Source organism: Aedes aegypti, chromosome 2, assembly GCF_002204515.2.
Source record: "Aedes aegypti strain LVP_AGWG chromosome 2, AaegL5.0 Primary Assembly, whole genome shotgun sequence".
Lineage (NCBI taxonomy): Eukaryota > Metazoa > Arthropoda > Insecta > Diptera > Culicidae > Aedes > Aedes aegypti.
Window position 1 is genome coordinate 310,262,430 of NC_035108.1, and position 18,059 is coordinate 310,280,488.

At 35.8% G+C, this 18,059-nt stretch overlaps 1 protein-coding gene across 1 annotated transcript in view; it reads left to right on the forward strand.

Moving 5' to 3' along the window:
- Positions 1 to 3,811: 3,811 nt before the first annotated feature.
- LOC5564979 (glycine receptor subunit alpha-2) overlaps positions 3,812 to 18,059 on the forward strand; it is a 52,700-nt gene continuing 38,452 nt past the window's right edge. The window contains exon 1 of the mRNA XM_001649283.2: positions 3,812 to 5,172. Coding sequence (XP_001649333.2) covers positions 4,757 to 5,172 — 416 coding nt within the window. The 5' untranslated portion in view covers positions 3,812 to 4,756. The remainder of the gene's footprint in view (positions 5,173 to 18,059) is intronic.

The window sequence follows — 18,059 nt, forward strand, 5'->3', positions numbered from 1 at the left end:
CCGTCAGAACCACCACGCTGCTGTTGTGAACAAAAAGCGAGGTTTTTTCAACAGTGTTGTACAATGGAAACGATGGTGCAAAACGTTTCTTGATTTCTTTCTGCAAATCCTGCCATATAATTTTCATAGCAGGATCGCGAGTGCGTTGAAATTGCCTTCTCCTTACGATTTTAAGGCGGATCAAGAGTTTAAGATCATCGTCTATAATCACGGATTCAAATTTTACTTCACATTTTGAAATTGCAATGCTCCTGGCTTCAACAATCGAATGTGTAAAGTTTCAAGAGCATTGTCAATATCAACTTTAGTTTGTAATGAAATGTTAACATCAAGATTAGAGTAAATATACGTTTCATATATATTCCAGTCGGCTCGACAATAATTGAAAGTGGAGCTGATAGGATTGAGAATCGCTTCATGGGATATTTGAAATGTAACAGGGACATGATCAGAATCAAAATCAACATGAGTAACTAATTGGCTACAAAGATGACTGAAGTCGGTTAAGACCAAGTCAATCGTAGATGGATTTCTAGAAGAGGAAAAACATATATGCCTATCAGGGTATTAAATTGAGAAATATCCTGAAAAGCACTCATGAAATAAAATTCTGCCGTTGGAATTACTTTGAGAATTATTCCATGACCGATGTTTGGCATTAAAGTCATCAATGACAAAAAATATTGACTTATTGCGAGTCAATTTTTGCAAGTCAGTTTGGAGCAAATTAACTTGCTGTCCAGAGCATTGAAAAGGCAAATAGGCAGCTATGGAAGTATATTTACCAAACTGTGTTTCAACAGAAACACCTAAAGTTTCAAATGACGAAAACAGTTGATGTTTTATACGCCTATGAATGATGATTGCAACTCCCCAACATGCCCCATCAAGTCGATCATTACGATAAACAAAAAAGTTAGGATCTCTTTTGAGTTTAGATCCAGGTTTTAAATACGTTTCGGTTATAACTGCTATATGCACGTTATTAACTGTAAGAAAATTAAACAGCTCGTCAGCTCGTTCAAAGAACGAGCATTCCAATTTTAAATATTTAAATTATTATTCGGATTCATTAGAAAAACGTAATCCAATAACAATTTGACTAGGTAATTTTACACCAACTTGGACTGCTTCAGTCATACTGGTGGCACAGACAAACAGACGTAACACTTAGAACAAATTTCTTCAAACCCCATCGCACAGTTTACACCATCATCATCTGGTGAGCATGTTGCACGAAAAGGTGTTTCGTGCAACAAGACCAGCAGATTGCGGTAGTGTGAAACGTCAAACGCGAAGAATAACGATTCGCGCGCCTCTGGTTGTGAGATTTGTTACATAACGAATTTGGAATGATCGTTAAATAAGTGGTCGATGGAAATTTCGTCAGTGTTATGTCTGTTTGTCTGTGCTGATGGCTTTGCACATGGCATCAATCATTAGATTCAATTGTTCAGCTAGAAAATTAAAATCAGAAACAGATAAATCACTTGAAGTGGGTACATTATCTGATGATTTCCCATCAGAATTTTCGGTAGACGAAGTAGCGGAGTAGGAGTTACCTGTGGCGGTAGGGTTCTTTCCATTTGATTTGAAACAAGTAGAATGGGTACTCATAGTACGAATAGCGAATCCTTTTTTCCATTCTAGCCACGTTTAGTGACAGTTTTAAATCCCACTTTTTTGGAAGGAAGTTGTGAGTTCAGAGATTCACCCTTCCTTTTATTTGTAATTGCAACCATGTTTAGTGAAAAAAAACGAAAGAAGGCGTGACCTCCTAAGAGGTTTTTTTTCCCAAGACGGTATCCAAGAAGGACTACCACCGCTGGCTTTCGCCAACGGGTCCAACGAAAAATCGAAGGCACGTGTCCAAACAAGGATCGTAAAGGGATCAATAGTAGAAAAAATAGTACTTAAAAGTACTATTTTATTAAAACTGAAAAGTACCGTTTTTTCAATTTTAGCACTGAAAAGTACTGTTTTTGTAGCACTGAAAAGCGCTGTTTTATTGCTTTAGATAGTTTTTAAAGAAAAACATCCAAGAGCAGAGAGAATTCGTGTACGCACAGCACGAAGGTACGATGCGACAACACTTACTGTTTCAAAAGGATCAACTGGCATTATTTTTGTCTTAATTAAATGCAAAATTATTTCTATCGGATATCGACGATACAGTTTTAAAATTGTTTATGGATCCTCACTATAGACTTTATTTTATTTATTTTTTGCTTAAACTGTGTTTATTTTATGGGAACGTAACTATTTATAACAATTTCGGGACTTAAGCTCAATTGTGGGATTCATTGGGCATTAACGAATTAAACAAACATATCTTCTCGAATATGATTGTAGAACTCTGCCCTTCAATATTTTCATGAAGTTGGCGTCTCTGGAAGTATTAATGCCTGGCCCAGGGCTCTCATTTACTTTTGACCCAGCGGTATAGAAAATTATCGATCCTGGTGAGATATTTTGACCCCTTGAGTCCCATATTTGACAGTTTATTTCAACTGCGTTGTATGGTACATCTAAATTCATCCTATTTTCCATCCAGTCTTCATTACTACTCATAGATTTATTGGAAAAAAAAATTCAGTATACTAAGATGCCTGAAAAGATTGCCTTCTTTTTTTCCGCCTTAGAGCACTTTTTTCTGCTACCATCTATATATACTGATGTAACGGAAGTTTATAAAGAACTGCCTCTTTGGCTTTTGATGGTGTACTGTGTATTGCTCCTGTTATGACCACACATGCTAATCGTTACAACTCCAATTTTTTGTGCCGTATGTTGTTCTGTTTTTGTCCTCCAAACTAGTTAGGTTAGTGCTATGTATAACCTTATAGACCCAATGAATCATTTTTGTTTTGTACCATCTTTGTAATAAAATTCAATCTCCAAAACAATACAAACAATTGTTATCTTGTACTAAAAATTTTGTAAACAAAATTTATTGATTTCGTATTGGGAACGTACATTTAAACAACAGTTAGTGTACCAGTACACGACACTGAAGACGTCCTTTCAGTTGAGGTCAAAATACGCGTATCTGTCAAAGGATACGAATTCTAGTGGAATTAAATGGTATAGTACTAAATTTGGTTTTTCATTTACTTATAGGTATTCCACTGAACAGCTCGATGATTTATATACAATTTCTGATACAGTCAAACCTCCATGAGCCGATATTGAAGGGACCATCGACTCATGGAAATATCGAGTCATGGAACAGCTATTCTTTGGAAAGCTGAATGAGGGGACCATCATAGTAACCATGATTTTATGTTTTTAGTATGGTTCCATGAGTCGATATCGAGTAATGGAACATCGACTCATGGAGGGATGACTGTATAAACAGAGTATTTTCTACGAAATGTATCTACGAATTCAATTCGTTACAGAAAACAACGAATCATTTCGTAGAACAAACGACCAGTTTCGTGATACATAACTATTGTCATCCAGTGCGAGTATCATTAGTGAAAGATTAACGCAAAATAAAATACGAAAACGCTCATCTACGAACACTGTAAAACGAACACGATAACCAAAAAAATTTAGAACAACCAAGGAAAAGTCACAAAAAATTGCAGTCTTATAATTATTATGACACAAGACTTTCGTTCCAAAAATGAAAATCAAATTATAAATTACCAAAAATAGACTCACTGTCTAACCCCACGTTCTCCCTTTTCTCCATGTTGCGATAAGGAACAATAAGATCACAAAGCGCCGCGCTAGTCTGCTCTCAGTGATACATTTTCCATCGGCATCTCCGCTATCATCGAGGGCTCTCCCAGCTATTATAGTATCCGAGTTACTTGGTTGGGTTCAACATCTGCGAAGTGGCTAGCTACCTGTGCGCGCCACACCACCTACAAAACTTAGCGAGCACGACCTAACAAACATTCATCGCGTACGTCTCCTAGGCCCATATAGTCGGAAGAGCCCGGCCGATTCTGAGGTTACTCGCGCAGTTCTCGAGACTCTCTCCGGCGGCGCTCGGTCAGGTCGGTGGTAGAACGTCTCGTGCGGTTTACCTGCGCAGCATTTGTAATAAGCACGGCGAGCCATCGAGTGATCGCCCATCATCATAGAATAAAATCAGTGCTCCTCGGCTAGGATCGGTTCATTCCTTAGCGAGTTCATAGGTAGATACCATTGGTTATTAACTTTCGCGTCGTGTGAGTCGCGTGCGCTGGATTGATCCTTCCTTTGCCTAATCGGTCGGTGGCGGTTATTGCGTTACGAGACGCGTGCTCGAGTTCTGAGAGCTTGCAGTGTGCATTTCCTTCCTACTTCCCGGTTAGTTTCGAGTGGCTTTTGCAGCTGGATAGCAAACATTGAAGTGATTCTCGAAGATACTCTATACTCAAGTGACCATACAATTGGATACATTCATATACATTTCGTACCGGGCCGTTGGATAAATATTGTGACAAACGAGAGTGCTCTTTTCAATAAGTCGCCCTCCTTAGAGAGGTGCTTCCAAACGTGATTTTTGCATTCTAAACAAGCAATTTCATCCGTCAAACGGAATAATAGCTGCTCTGGATATGAATTAGTTTACTACCTCCGGTTATACATGAAATCACCTATGCCTGTGCTCTAGTTGAAGTGAATACATACCAGTTGCCAATTTTCGAAGCATGCCATATCTGTTTATCTGAAAAAAAATCAAGTGAAGTGAATCTAGTTGTTGAAACAACTTCCATCAATAATTCAAACATCAAGAGTAAAAGTGTACGCCGTAAAAATGCGTCCCATGATTCATATCAGTGCTATCGTAAGCGTGCTCTTTATTGCTGTTGAAATTTTCGCGGAACCGCCGAATGATATAACGACAGAGGCTTCGAAAGCACCCACTCGAGCAAATCTTGCCAATGAAACCGAGTATGTGGACACGGTACAGCTCATTAAGGAGTATCAAAATACAAACCCTGCGGATAACGATACCGTCACGACGATCAGTAGCACCAGTACGGAAACCCTTAGCACCTCGAGTACCAGCACCCCCACTGAGAACGTCACCGAGTCAAGTACGGCGGCGTCGACAGAGAACAAAACGATGACCCCGGAGGAGATCCAGCGGCTACTGCTGCCGCCTGCCAAGGTCGAGGCCAGTATACTGCACCTGAACGCATCGGATGAAGTGCATGAGAAGATTATCAAGTAAGTCATTTAAATTACCTTGCTGCGGTCCCCCTACGTTAAGGAACCGCGCGCGTGTCGAAGCGCGCGATACTTGAGCTTGTGATCGCACTTTCGCACGCATCCTTGCAGCAGCCGGCGACGACGATGCGTAGGTGTCATCCTCCTTGACGGTGGTGATCACGCTATGCATTTGCTGCGATGTGTTCGTGTTTTGCTTGTTCGAGTTATCCTTTGATCAGTAAGTTTATTAAGAAATGCAATCTACAATGTTGCAAAGCTCTTCATTCTACAATTTGCAATCTAGAAGTTATGTCTTGATCAATTTAAAGATAATATCCTTTGCTTTCATCATACCAGAATTATTCACAGACTTAATTATTGTTTGCTTAATTTTGCAAAATTTTGGTGAATAAAGCAAATTTTGATTGAATTATGCTGAGCTAGTATTTTTAGCAAAACAGCGAAATCTTTGTGTTTGTCCTTTATGTTCTCGATGTTGAAATTTTGGCAGAATTCGTTCGATAAATCTTATTGTTGATTAGAAAACTAATTCTTAAGTATGATAACATGTTTTCAAATCAATTAATTTGATTTAAAATACGAATAGTGTTTATTACGAGAAATTGTTTGTGTATAAAAATATACAAACTTTGTACCAATTTTGTTCAGAGATTTGTTTCAAGCGAACTTATTTTTCATTTAAGATTGTTCAGTGTTCATATAAAATGTCTATATTTAAAAACGTGATGCTACCAGTATGGAAACAAGATAAAATTTTTGTTCTTGTTGCTTCAAAATGGTGACGAGATATAGATGATGTATAGCTTCGTAACGATATGGAATCGACATCAAAATAACTTTCAAATTCCATAAGAAGGGGTAAAAAAAAATTCAATAAGGAACAACGTTTAGAACGGTCGATTTTTAGAGGTTACTGAAATCAATGAATGTTAGAAATTGGCTGGAAAACTAGACATCTATATTTTTTATATTCAAAAAAGCATCTTCGTCGAAATCATCATCAAGCCTGCTGAAAAATACCAAGAGTAAAAAATTTTCAGATATCATAAACACATTTTTCACCGATTTTTTTTAGAGGAAAATAATTCAAATTTCAAGGGAACTGATATGAGTAAAATTTGTAGGTTTAAAGTACGTTCTGGCGGAAGTACTAGTATAGGTACCGTAATCCGGGGTAACATTGATCATTTTTTTGAATATTTCTTAGATATTTGGTTCGAAAATGCAAAAGTTGCAAATTTTATGTTTTTAAAACAAGTACTGCCACCCATAGCTCGTGACTATATACTTTATTTTGTTTTTTGAAAGGTTTAAGCATGTTAAAAAAAATGTTTTGAGTGATTTTTTGATTTAGTTGATATGGGGTAACATTGATCACCTATGTAAACAACGTTCGGTAATGATGAAAATGTCGTGACCTACTAAAATCATGGCCCCTGAAGCCGAATATGAAGGCCAAATGCTTACAAGTCATTTACTTTTTGAGTTATTTTAAAATTAAAAACATCTCGAACCACAGAATACGCCTAAAGGTAGGCAATTTCCTAAGGGAAAGTTATATTCTCAACAGTAATTCGGTAATATTGCCTAATTGAACATACTTATGAAAGTTTTGACAACGGAATCGTTTTCGGCGATGCCGTTTTTAGTAAGAACCGCATTTTCCTTGCTCATATCATTTACAGAACTTATGTTAGACATGAATATTTGGTAGTGTCATCCTTAACCATTGAAATCATTGTTTCGAAAAGTTGCCAAATTTACGCATAAGGTAAACGCAATTTTCGCAAAAATCTTCACTTTTATCAGCTGATAAATATAAGAAAGAGAAGCACCATTCATGATTTGGAAATGTTCCATCAATAAATGATAATGCGAACTTTTTATGAGATGGGTCATTCCGATCAATGTTACCCCGCTGATCAATGATACCCCGGATTACGGTAGTAATAATATGAAAAATGACCTTCGCCCTCATAAAGTTGCTTATTTAATCTCCACATCACATTTAAAGCACAATAGAAAAACAAATGCTTTATTTCCAAAAGAACTCTCGAAGCTCAATGACAATCATCAAAATTGGCAACACTGCTGTAATGAAATCGATTTTATTTTCCATGTATTATTTTCATAATATGTTATTCTGAGATTAAAAATTGAAATGTTTGGAGAAACCCGTTTACAATATGCTGCAAATTGATAAATATGCTTATATGATATTTTTTAGTAAAACGACTAAAAACAGTAAAATGTATTGTGTATACTTAAGAATGCGGTTAGTTAGTTTAGTAATCTAAACTAATTTTGAACACGCCTTTTACTTTTATTTTTTGGATGGGAGTAATAGGGTGGTGTATCTGCATAGTTAACCATAAATGTATAACTCACTACTAGAGTGACCTATAGTTTTTTACAACGTCTGATGAAAAAGATGTTAGTTGAGAATAATTCACTTACATGTGTTCCAGTCTCTCGGTTAAAACTGGTATTTTAACTTTGGACTGATTTTTTTTTCTTCTCAGTAGTAGGGGCCCTGACAGTCGTAGCGGCAGCTATTCATTCGGCAAAGAACACTAAGCTGAGAAGCAAACTCTGTCCCAGTTAGGACATAACAGCACAAAGAAGAAAAGAAGTAGTGTACCGTAATTCGGGGTGTAGTTGATCGGTGGGGACAAGTTGATCATTCCCGTACCCACATGTAAAAACTGCGAAGAGAGCTATGATCCGTTTTAAATTATCACAACTTCTGGGATATCGCATTACCTGATAGCTGCTCTCGATGTTTCTAAATTCGGTTCACCAATCAAGATTTTTAAGGAAATGTTCTATGAACTGTTGCAGTGTTCTACTCCAAACATTTGACTATTGCCAAAGCTATATTAATACACCATTTAAATAAACAGTTCAATACATTCCAGCTATATTACGGGAACCCAGTTTTTAATTTGCATCGAGAATAAAAATTTATTTTCAAAGAAAAAAATGTCCTTTTTGTGAGCGAGTTGCTAATTTCAAAGGAAATAGCATACCTTTAGGCGTTTAATGTGGTGTATTCTGTTATTCATAACATTCAATTCTAAAATTGATCGATTAATCAACAAGTTGTAAGATTTTTGAGACTTGATTCGAGATCGATGACCCCATATTTAGTAAATAGCATGTCTCTTTATTTTAGAAAACCTGTTATAGTAATTGATCAACTTCACCCCGGAATAAAAAATTCCACGTTTTGATTTAAAAAAAATGTTTTTGTTATTATGATAATATTTAGTAAAAAAATCGTTTGTACAATTCGATAAACGTCCAACCGGTACAGGTTTTAAAAATATTTGGATGATAATACATGTATCCTACCAGAGATTATAGAACAGAACCGCTCAAAAGTGATCAACTTCACCCCATTTTACGGTACAAATAATAAAAAATGATCATCCAGAATTTCATGAACAAGATTACCTTACACTGAACCGAGTAATCATGTCAGATTTATCTGAAAACACATATGGTTTTTTTCCCATATAGCTTTTCACATAACGCTCATCAATTTATCACTTAAACTTGTTCGCTTCCATTTTGATTTGATTCACCTGATAAAACACGGTACATGTCATGCAAACTGAAAATAAAAACCATTGGATTTTGATGATAAGTGTTATGTCAAATTCAGATGAAAAATATGAGTATTGTTAGTGTTTTATACATGATAGTATAATAAGTTTGCGATGATTTCATTTCAGTTTTTAGTATAATTAAGAAAACAATATAATCATAATTGAAAAACTGTTTATTTGACAAATTATCTGCGTTGTTCCAAATATTTAATTACAATAAATTGAGTTTGACTTAGGTTTTAATCGAATGTGTAATTGAACACGTTAGATAGCCAACCACATTAATTGGTATATCTTAGTACATCACATCCTATACGATTTGAAACACTTTTGTGCGATCTGCGTTTTTTGTTCCTTCTGTCTTTGTTTCGCCATTCTCAGCTTCCAATCAAAGCGATGTCTCCTGTAAACTCAAGTCTGAAATGCATTTACTTTTATTTACATTCAATTAATAAATATTTAACTTACCCTATTTGCTAACTGATCCAAAATTCCAATATATGTCGCTTTAGATTAAAACTTGCTTCAATCCATCACAATTATATCTTGAGATCCAAACTCGGCCACGAATGTACGCACGAAAATAAAACTAAATTTTCACATCGGCAAATCACATAGAATTCATCGGATCACATACACAGTTCGAACGAAGCGTGTAAATTTCTGAGACATATAATGCACATAATTGGAGCGTGGTTTATCATGGATATTTACATGATATATCATGTAAACTTCTATTATATGTCATGTAATCCAGCAGGATCCTGAGTGATTACGTGACATATAACACATATTTACATGATTCCAGACTTAAATTTACATGACGTCATGTTTACATCGCATAAATGAAGTTTACATGACGTGTAATCTTCATTATTTTTAACTGTGTACATGACTTTTGTTCATATACAATCCACAGTAAATGAATGGTATGAAGTGTCATAATGTGTTCTATGTGTTCTTCAAATGAATATTAATGGATGCACATAACATGAATCGGATTTCAATTATTGCAAGGTTATGTGCGGTTTTTAATACTTTCTATGATATTTACACTCAAAAAAATCGAAACGTTAAGGCTACGTGAAAAATCACGTAGAACCTGGAAAATGAATTTTTCAAGAATTTACCTGACATACGTAACAATCATCGGAACATTGATCAAAAAGAAATGAACTGTAAATAGTTGCTACTAAAGTTCCCTATCACTACTACGTGATGATCACGTACGTAGAGTCCCGTTCATTTTGACAGCTGAATGTTGTGTTCATTCAGTATCCATTCTACTGTGTGTCGGACGGACCGAAAACCGTAAACGACATTTTAATCGATTATTAATCCAACTTGGTGAAAAAGTAAGTAATGTTAAAATTGTTAGCACTTAAAGTCTGCCAAAATTAATTTTGTTTTGTTTTGTTTTTTCGTCATAAATCTTAATCGTAATTCAGCGAAGCTGCAGCCAGGATTTTGCCGATAGTGACTACTGGACTTACGTATAGTTTAAAATGACACAAATTTGCTCATGCCTCCAAATTTTCCATGAAATAACAACCATAGATTCATTCAATGGAGTTTTTAATAAGAACATCTCCCACCCGTGTGCAAGAACCAGCTTCTCGGACCATCTAGACTATGGAAGCATTGCACCAAATGTGAGAATCAAAGTGCAATAAATAATGCAGTTAAGCAAATTATGTCTGAGTTCAATTTACTTTGACTACCTTGAATTTGAAACAATTGATGAAAATCAACGAGAAACAACATGATGTGAACTATAATGTTTGATAAAATACACTGGAATGTCACCTACTCTCCACTAATGCAATTTGTAGAACGTACGAAGAAAACACGTAACAACTACCGGACACACCAGTGAAATGGAAGAAGCTCGTGAGTTCATGCGTTCATTCATCGTCACCTATGATTCACGTAAGTGCTACGTGGAAAGTGCAATGGAAAAAAACTACGTATGTTTTCACGTAGCCTTGACGTGTGGATTATTTTGAGTGATATTAGTAAAATCTCGATTACTTTTTCAAATCGACGTTAGTAACTTTCATACGGTTTTGAGAAAATTAATTCAGAAGAATCACAACCTGCCTTCTAAAACTATTTTAAAATGAATCACCTTTTTAACATTTTTTCGACGTGTACATTTCTTAAATTTTGCATACAATGAGCTCGCGTTTAAAAACTATGGAGTTTCTATTATTTCACACAAGAACTTTATGACAAAACGATAAGCCGTTTTATTCAGTTACTTGCGACGTTTTTCTACCTGTGTAAAATCGACTCAAGTAGTGTTTTGTTTTGATTCGTGGTTAAGTCACTTTGTCTCTCCATACAGCGGGGCGGCGAAAGTAGTGGTTAGGTTGCGAAAGTTGAAAATCTTACTTTCGTCGTTTTGTAAATCCGGAAATTTAACGTTCTAAAAGTGAAAAGTTGAGTTGGTACAGAGCGGTACATGAAGTATTCCGCCTGCTTAACACGTAGGATCGATAAAGTAAGTTTGTATACATTTTTGACTTGAGTATGTATGAATAAGTTTTCGAGAAATAAAGGTTTAAAACTTATTTCAGGGTCATCAAATTTTGTTTTTTTTTTTTTAACACTGTTCTAAAGTGTATAGTAGGTTAATGCGTTGAAATTTTATTATTTTTGATGTCAAAATAACTCATTTCAACATATTTGGTAAAATCAATAAAAAATCAAAAATTTAAAAATATGCGTTCTTTATCTCGATACGATGGTCCCTTCAGTATCGAGTTAGGGAGAGTTGACTGTATTCTCCAGCAGTGGTGAAAATTTCGGGTCAATCGGAACACCAAGCCTTCCAACTTAATCGTTTTTTGTGGAAAAACGAAAAATACGAAAATCACCTTATCAGTGCAGCTGAACGAGCATTGGAAGATATGTTGAAAACTGAACTCAATTCAATTTTGACGAAAATGCAGAAGGGACTGACTTGCGATTCACGGCAACATTCAATATATAAATCTGCTTCAAGCATCATCATTCTATTTAAAATAATTATTTTTGACGACAACTCCCTTAAAAAGGCGTAGATATAAATTTTGTTGCACGATTTTTTAAAATATAATCAGAAAAGGCTATACATACTTTAAAGACACAAAGGGATGTAAGTGAAATTTCGGACGGTATTGAACTAACTATACTAAAAACCTGGGGGCACAGATAGCCGTGAAGGGTGAACGTTCAGCTATTCAGCAATACCAAGCTGATGGTAGTGGGTTCGAATCCCGCCGGTCGAGGATCTTTTCGTAAAAGATATTGACTCGATTTTACATATAATTCGCATGGAATAAAAAATTACAGTAAAAACTTCAAAGTCGTTTTTCTTCAAACTAAGTTTTTGTAATTTACACCACCTCAATTGATTTCTTTTTATAATATACCAAACTAAATTGTAAATAATTCAACTTATGTGATGCGTATCACAATAAGTAATGTCACATAATAATAAGAAGCTAAGCTTAGATTAAGCGGCTCAATTGTTCGCCAAGTACATCTGTGTTTAATTTGAAAATAAAAATGTAAGTTACATCACAGAGAGCTGACATTCAAGTCCAAATTAAAAACTGGGTAAAGGTGCAGAGAATTTAACGACCATCTAAAATGGCAACACAACACAACTATAGTCACACCGCGGTAGCACTAATATCATTAAGTTTTATGATCATGTCAGTAATGATCAATAAACATTTCAAGAAATTTATAATCGCCACTGATTGACGCAATACGCTGTTCATTGGCACTAGTGACATGGAAGTATCTAAATTTAATCAAAATACCAAAAAATAGAACAGTCGAAAGATCGAAAAGCTTATAACTTCAATCCTTGTTCTGATCAAGCACATAATTGCCGAGGCTTCAATAATATAATCAGCTGTTATTTAAATATTATATGTTAACTAAAGATACACTGGAGATACAAATTGATTTCATCCCCTTCAAAAAGTTGTATCTTTCTTCCTACACGGTGAACCGCTAGTATAGTTATGATTGCTATCCACCAGCAGAGAATCGTTTGCACAAGATTATCATTCGGTAGGCACTCCGCTTGCACATTTTATTTACACTGAGCCGGCGGTTTTAACTTTGTTGTGATAAGAAGCATGCCGTCTCAATACTCTGCTGTACACTTGTATAACTCTAATTAGAAGGCTGCAGAAAACCTGGAGAAGTGGTGATTCACATGATTAATGAGATTCCACTTGAATGTTTCGAAAGAGCAGCAGCAGTTTTGTTCTATCCATCCCGGTGGAAAGTTTGATTGTGCATATAAATGATCTGAGAGATTCGTATCCGACCGAGTCGAGATTTGATTTTGTCACGAGATTACCAATCTTCCTACGAAAGATGTTTTTTCCTCACGCGAGCACGTTTCCTCAGAACCGCGCCATCACTCGAACATAAATGCACGATTTTTATCAGTTCCAACTTGGTGACGCTTTGGCAAATATATAAATCACGTCCTAAACCGGATGACTATTTGCTTAGGTCTCAACGTATACCCGGCAATTATTCATCTCAACGAACGGCACCAGCCTGAGCCCATCCAATGTCGATGACAGAGCTTACTCTGAAGCCCTCATGTTCTCAGTGCAGGTCACAATACCAGACCGACGGTGCTGCCGAATGACTGGTTTAGTAGACCACTTATACGCTTATTCATGGCTGTAGCCAAGTTTACCAGCAGGGGAGTTAGGGACGTTCCGATATTGCGAAGTATCGATAGTTGATTCGATACGATTAACGAATCGAAGTATCGATACCACCAATATATTGAATCAAAATATCGATATATCGCAATATCGTTTGATATATTTGAAGACCGTAATATTCTTGCATTGCTTAGATACCCGATGTTGAATTTGCAACGATTCGCAAACAATTCTTTAAACCCTCAATATTATCGGAATTTTGATCGATATGGACATGAATATATATTTTTTTATAATACATCATATAAAAATTGGTATGTGAACTGCTTTCAAATAATAAAAAAATCAATTGTTTCACGAGAAAACCCTGCAATTGTTATCCAAATATTGGTTTACGATATATCGGAAGGAAATATCGATACCATCGATATATTGAATAGGAAATATCGATACCAAAATATCGAATATCGAAAGCAAAATATTGATATTCCGATATATCGGAAGCTTTGGAACGTCTCTAGGGGGAGTTGGAAAATTTCTGCCCAGAGGAACCTCCAAGAAATCCGACAGAAGTTCCCCCAGGAATTTGTCTTGGAATCCTTGTATAGATTAGTCCAGGATTTGTTAGTCTCGGATTCATACTTACATTTTTTGGCTTTACGTCCTCACTAGGGCCGAGCATGCTTCTCAGCTTAGTGTTCTCAACAGCACTTCCACAGTTATTAACTGAGAGCTTTCTTTGCCAAAGTTGCCATTTTCACATTCGTATATCGTGTGGCAAGTACGATAATACTCTATGCCCAGGGAAGTCAAGGAAATTTCCTTTACGAAAAGATCCTGGACCGACCGGGAATCGAATCCAGACACCTTCAGCATGACTTTGCTTTGTAGCTGCGGACTCTAACCACTCGGCTAAAGAAGGTCCCTTTCGTACTAATATTTGTTGCAAATATTAACAACGTTAACAACTTTAACAACCCCAAAGATTTCTGAAGTAAATTTTACTAGATTCTGCTAAATATTTTTTTAAAAATTGCACTGAACAAATAAATTAAAAAAAATCCTCCAAACAATTCCTTTTGAATTTCTTTAGAAATCATTCTTTTAGTGACTGTTTAAGGAATATTATCAATGTTTTAGAAATTAATCCAATATTTCGTTGGACCCACCTTAGAATTTTATTTTTTATTTTATTTCAATTTTTTTGTATTCGGACTTTTTTCAATAATCCTCTGGATCGTAATTTAACTTTTAAAACTATAAATACATAACGTAGATCAAGAAAATAGAGGAGTTCTTTTACTCCTCTACATTTTGTTGGTTTTTTTGTGGGGGGTTGGACATAAAAGAAAAATAATATTTGTAGCAGCCTTTATCTAGTGGTAATGTTTGCAGCTACAAAGAAAAGCTATGCTGAAGGTGTCTAGGTTTGATTCCCGGTCGAGCATAAAGTATTATTGATATACGAATGCGAAAATGGCAACTTAGGCAAATAATAACAGTGAAAGTTGAATATTAAGTTGAGAAGCAGGCTCTGTCTAAGTTAGGAGGTAATGCCAAGGAGAAAAACGAAAGGAATTTTTCAAAGAAGACAACTGTGTTTTTTTTTTCATTATTACCATGACCCCACAGTTATGGATCAAATAGTGTGGAGTCCGACCTTCTTCTTCTTCTTTCTGGCGTTACGTCCCCACTGGGACAGAGCCTGCTTCTCAGCTTAGTGTTCTTATGAGCACTTCCACAGTTATTAACTGAGAGCATACTATGCCAATGACCATTTTTGCATGCGTATATCGTGTGGCAGGTACGATGATACTTTATGCCCTGGGAAGTCGACCGATGGGATTCGAACCCACGACCCTCAGCTTGGTCTTGCTGAATAGCTGCGCGTTTACCGCTACGGCTATCTGGGCCCGACCTATAAAATTAAATAAAACGACATAGAAAACGTAAAATTGTAATTTAAAAGCACGAATCGAATCGTTTCAAATTGGAACTTCGGTTAGTAAACTGTTTTGAGTGTAATATTTACATAGGATTGCATAAAAATTAAAAATTGTGTCGGTTCCTGAAAACCATATTATGGATCAATTTTCATATCATGGATCAAATTGTGACATATTACGGATCAGTGCGCACAATCAAGAGATTTTCAACTCAATGCATCTGTATTGCATGGTATGGCGAAAGTTAACAATGTGTCATATATTACTGCAAAAATAGTAGTGTTAGAGCTGGAAACAAGGGTAAAATGCCCTTTTTATTGTGGTACTGCATTGTAGTAACTGAGACATGAACTGTTTCCGCTCCACACCAAGTTTTCCTCCCATTTTTGCCTGCTAAAATATGAAATTTACAAACCTTGATGTTTTATTAGTTATATCCTTAGTGCTATTGTCTGAAAAAGTCGAATCCAATGCATAAAATAGCAGAAATCTACATTCTTTTGAAGTGATCCATAACCGTGGTAAACAATCATTTCCTGGTCCATATTATGGATCACTAGTTAGAAGTGCTAATATTCGATGTTTTGAATAAAAATTCATGTAAAATGTTTTCCAAAGATGAATTCATACTAAATCGAAGCGAACGAGCATAAAACATGCTATAACATTTGAATTTTACCACCTGTGGGAGCTTATGAATGCTGACGGCACTTCTTACAGAAAACGGCCATATAATGATAGCTGTGTGGTACCAACTAAACATTTGTCAAAAACACCGTTATTTAGCGGTTGAATGTTGTGCTTAACATTACAAATGGTAGAAGACAAATAGTATAACATGGAAAAAATATGTTTTTCGTCAACGTTTATGTTTTGAGCGAGTTATCCGATGTTGAACGCCAAAGTGATCCGTCACTGTGGGTGATCCGTAACTGTGTGGGCATGGTATAGTGTTTTTTTAATTTTCAGCTAGTTCAACACTCGTCAGAAGGGGTCACCGAAATAGTGCCTCTAAAAAAATAGAAGAGGACCCTAAGGAGGTGCCCCTTTCAAGCCCAACCAAGGGGTCGCGCCAAACATAGAGTAAATCTATTTTAGTTGACTCGCTGGACAGTCGTCCTGTCGTTTGCAACATGCAACATCCGCAGAGATTATTCTAATTGAATATTAGCACCACATAATGCGAACCCTACTTTTTTTTTAGTAAATTTGATAACCTAATGGAGTGTAGCCGCCGGTAGGGTTCCTAGTACCGACCCCTTTTGGCGAATACCGATTCTAAGATACTGTCACTCTCAGTACCGGTAGTACCGGTAAACTACCGGTACTGGCAGATTTTTTTTACGATGAATATAAAATATACCGTATTGGACAAAAAAATTGTAAATTTTTCGTAATCGACAATAAACACAAGTTTGCTGAAGCTTATTCTTCATTTTCATGAATTTTGACACTAACGAGCAAAATATGGGCCCAAAATAATAATGACTAAACCTTTCTAACTTCAACACATGAATTACCTAGAATTATGTGTTGAAATTCAAGTTTTGTCTGACATGATGGAATAAATTAATTCAAATCTGTCCTTTAACCACCCACAGTTGATCGTTTTATAGCAAAAGTGGCGCGGAAAATCATTAAAAATGTATAATTTATTGACTATCTTCACTTGCTGTTCAATCATAAAGTACAGTCACCCCACAGTTATGGATCAACTAAGGGTCATTTTTCAGAATAAAATACGATTAAAAAACATGGTGAAGCTGTACAAAACAGGATTATCTCCCTGGCATTGCGGAATATAGTTGTTTATGAGAATACACCTCAAAATACCCGATTATTTTCGAAAAAGTGTCGATTTCGATAGAAATTGCAAACGATGTCCACCCCACAGATGTGGATCAGTGATAGGAGAGGATCCGTATTATGGATCAAATCGACTCATATTATGGATCAAAACACTATAACAGCAATTTATCTGTGAGATAATCGAATGGTATGCTAGTCAAAGCATACGTTTTGGCGTTTATTTCGGAATCGTCTTTTGTTTGATTCACAACTGTGGTATGGATTTCAATGCCCCACAGTTATGAATCAACGCTTTTGAGCATACGCTTCACATTTTATTTCCTACGGACGAAAAAAATATGATAAAGCATATTACAATTGATTGTGATCATGTACAGATTTATGGTTCACGTAGGTAAAATGTGTTCTGCGTAATTGTAACTCTATTTGATGAGATATTCCCGTTTTAATCCAACTCTGATCCATATCTGTGTGCTATCCATAACTGTGGGGTGACTGTAGGATTGAAAAATGCAAAGCATGTTCAAAGTTCAGTGTTTAAATGTACACGTGTGAGTATTTTTATTACAAAACTTTCAGACACGGAGAAAGCTCTTTCTAGGTTACATCTGGATGTTGCTAGAATTGTTGCCCATGTTGAATCGTGGAAAATCATCAAATTTTTCGCTTTGAACAGACTCGTAATACTCTAATAAATCAGAATTTCTGTCAATCTTTGTGCTATGATAGAAGCACCTTTAAATGCTTCAATATCTTGAAACCTTTCTTTATTTCTATGCCTAGTTATCTAGAAAGCTTGGTTCGTTTGAATTTGATAATCGATAATTCGTAAA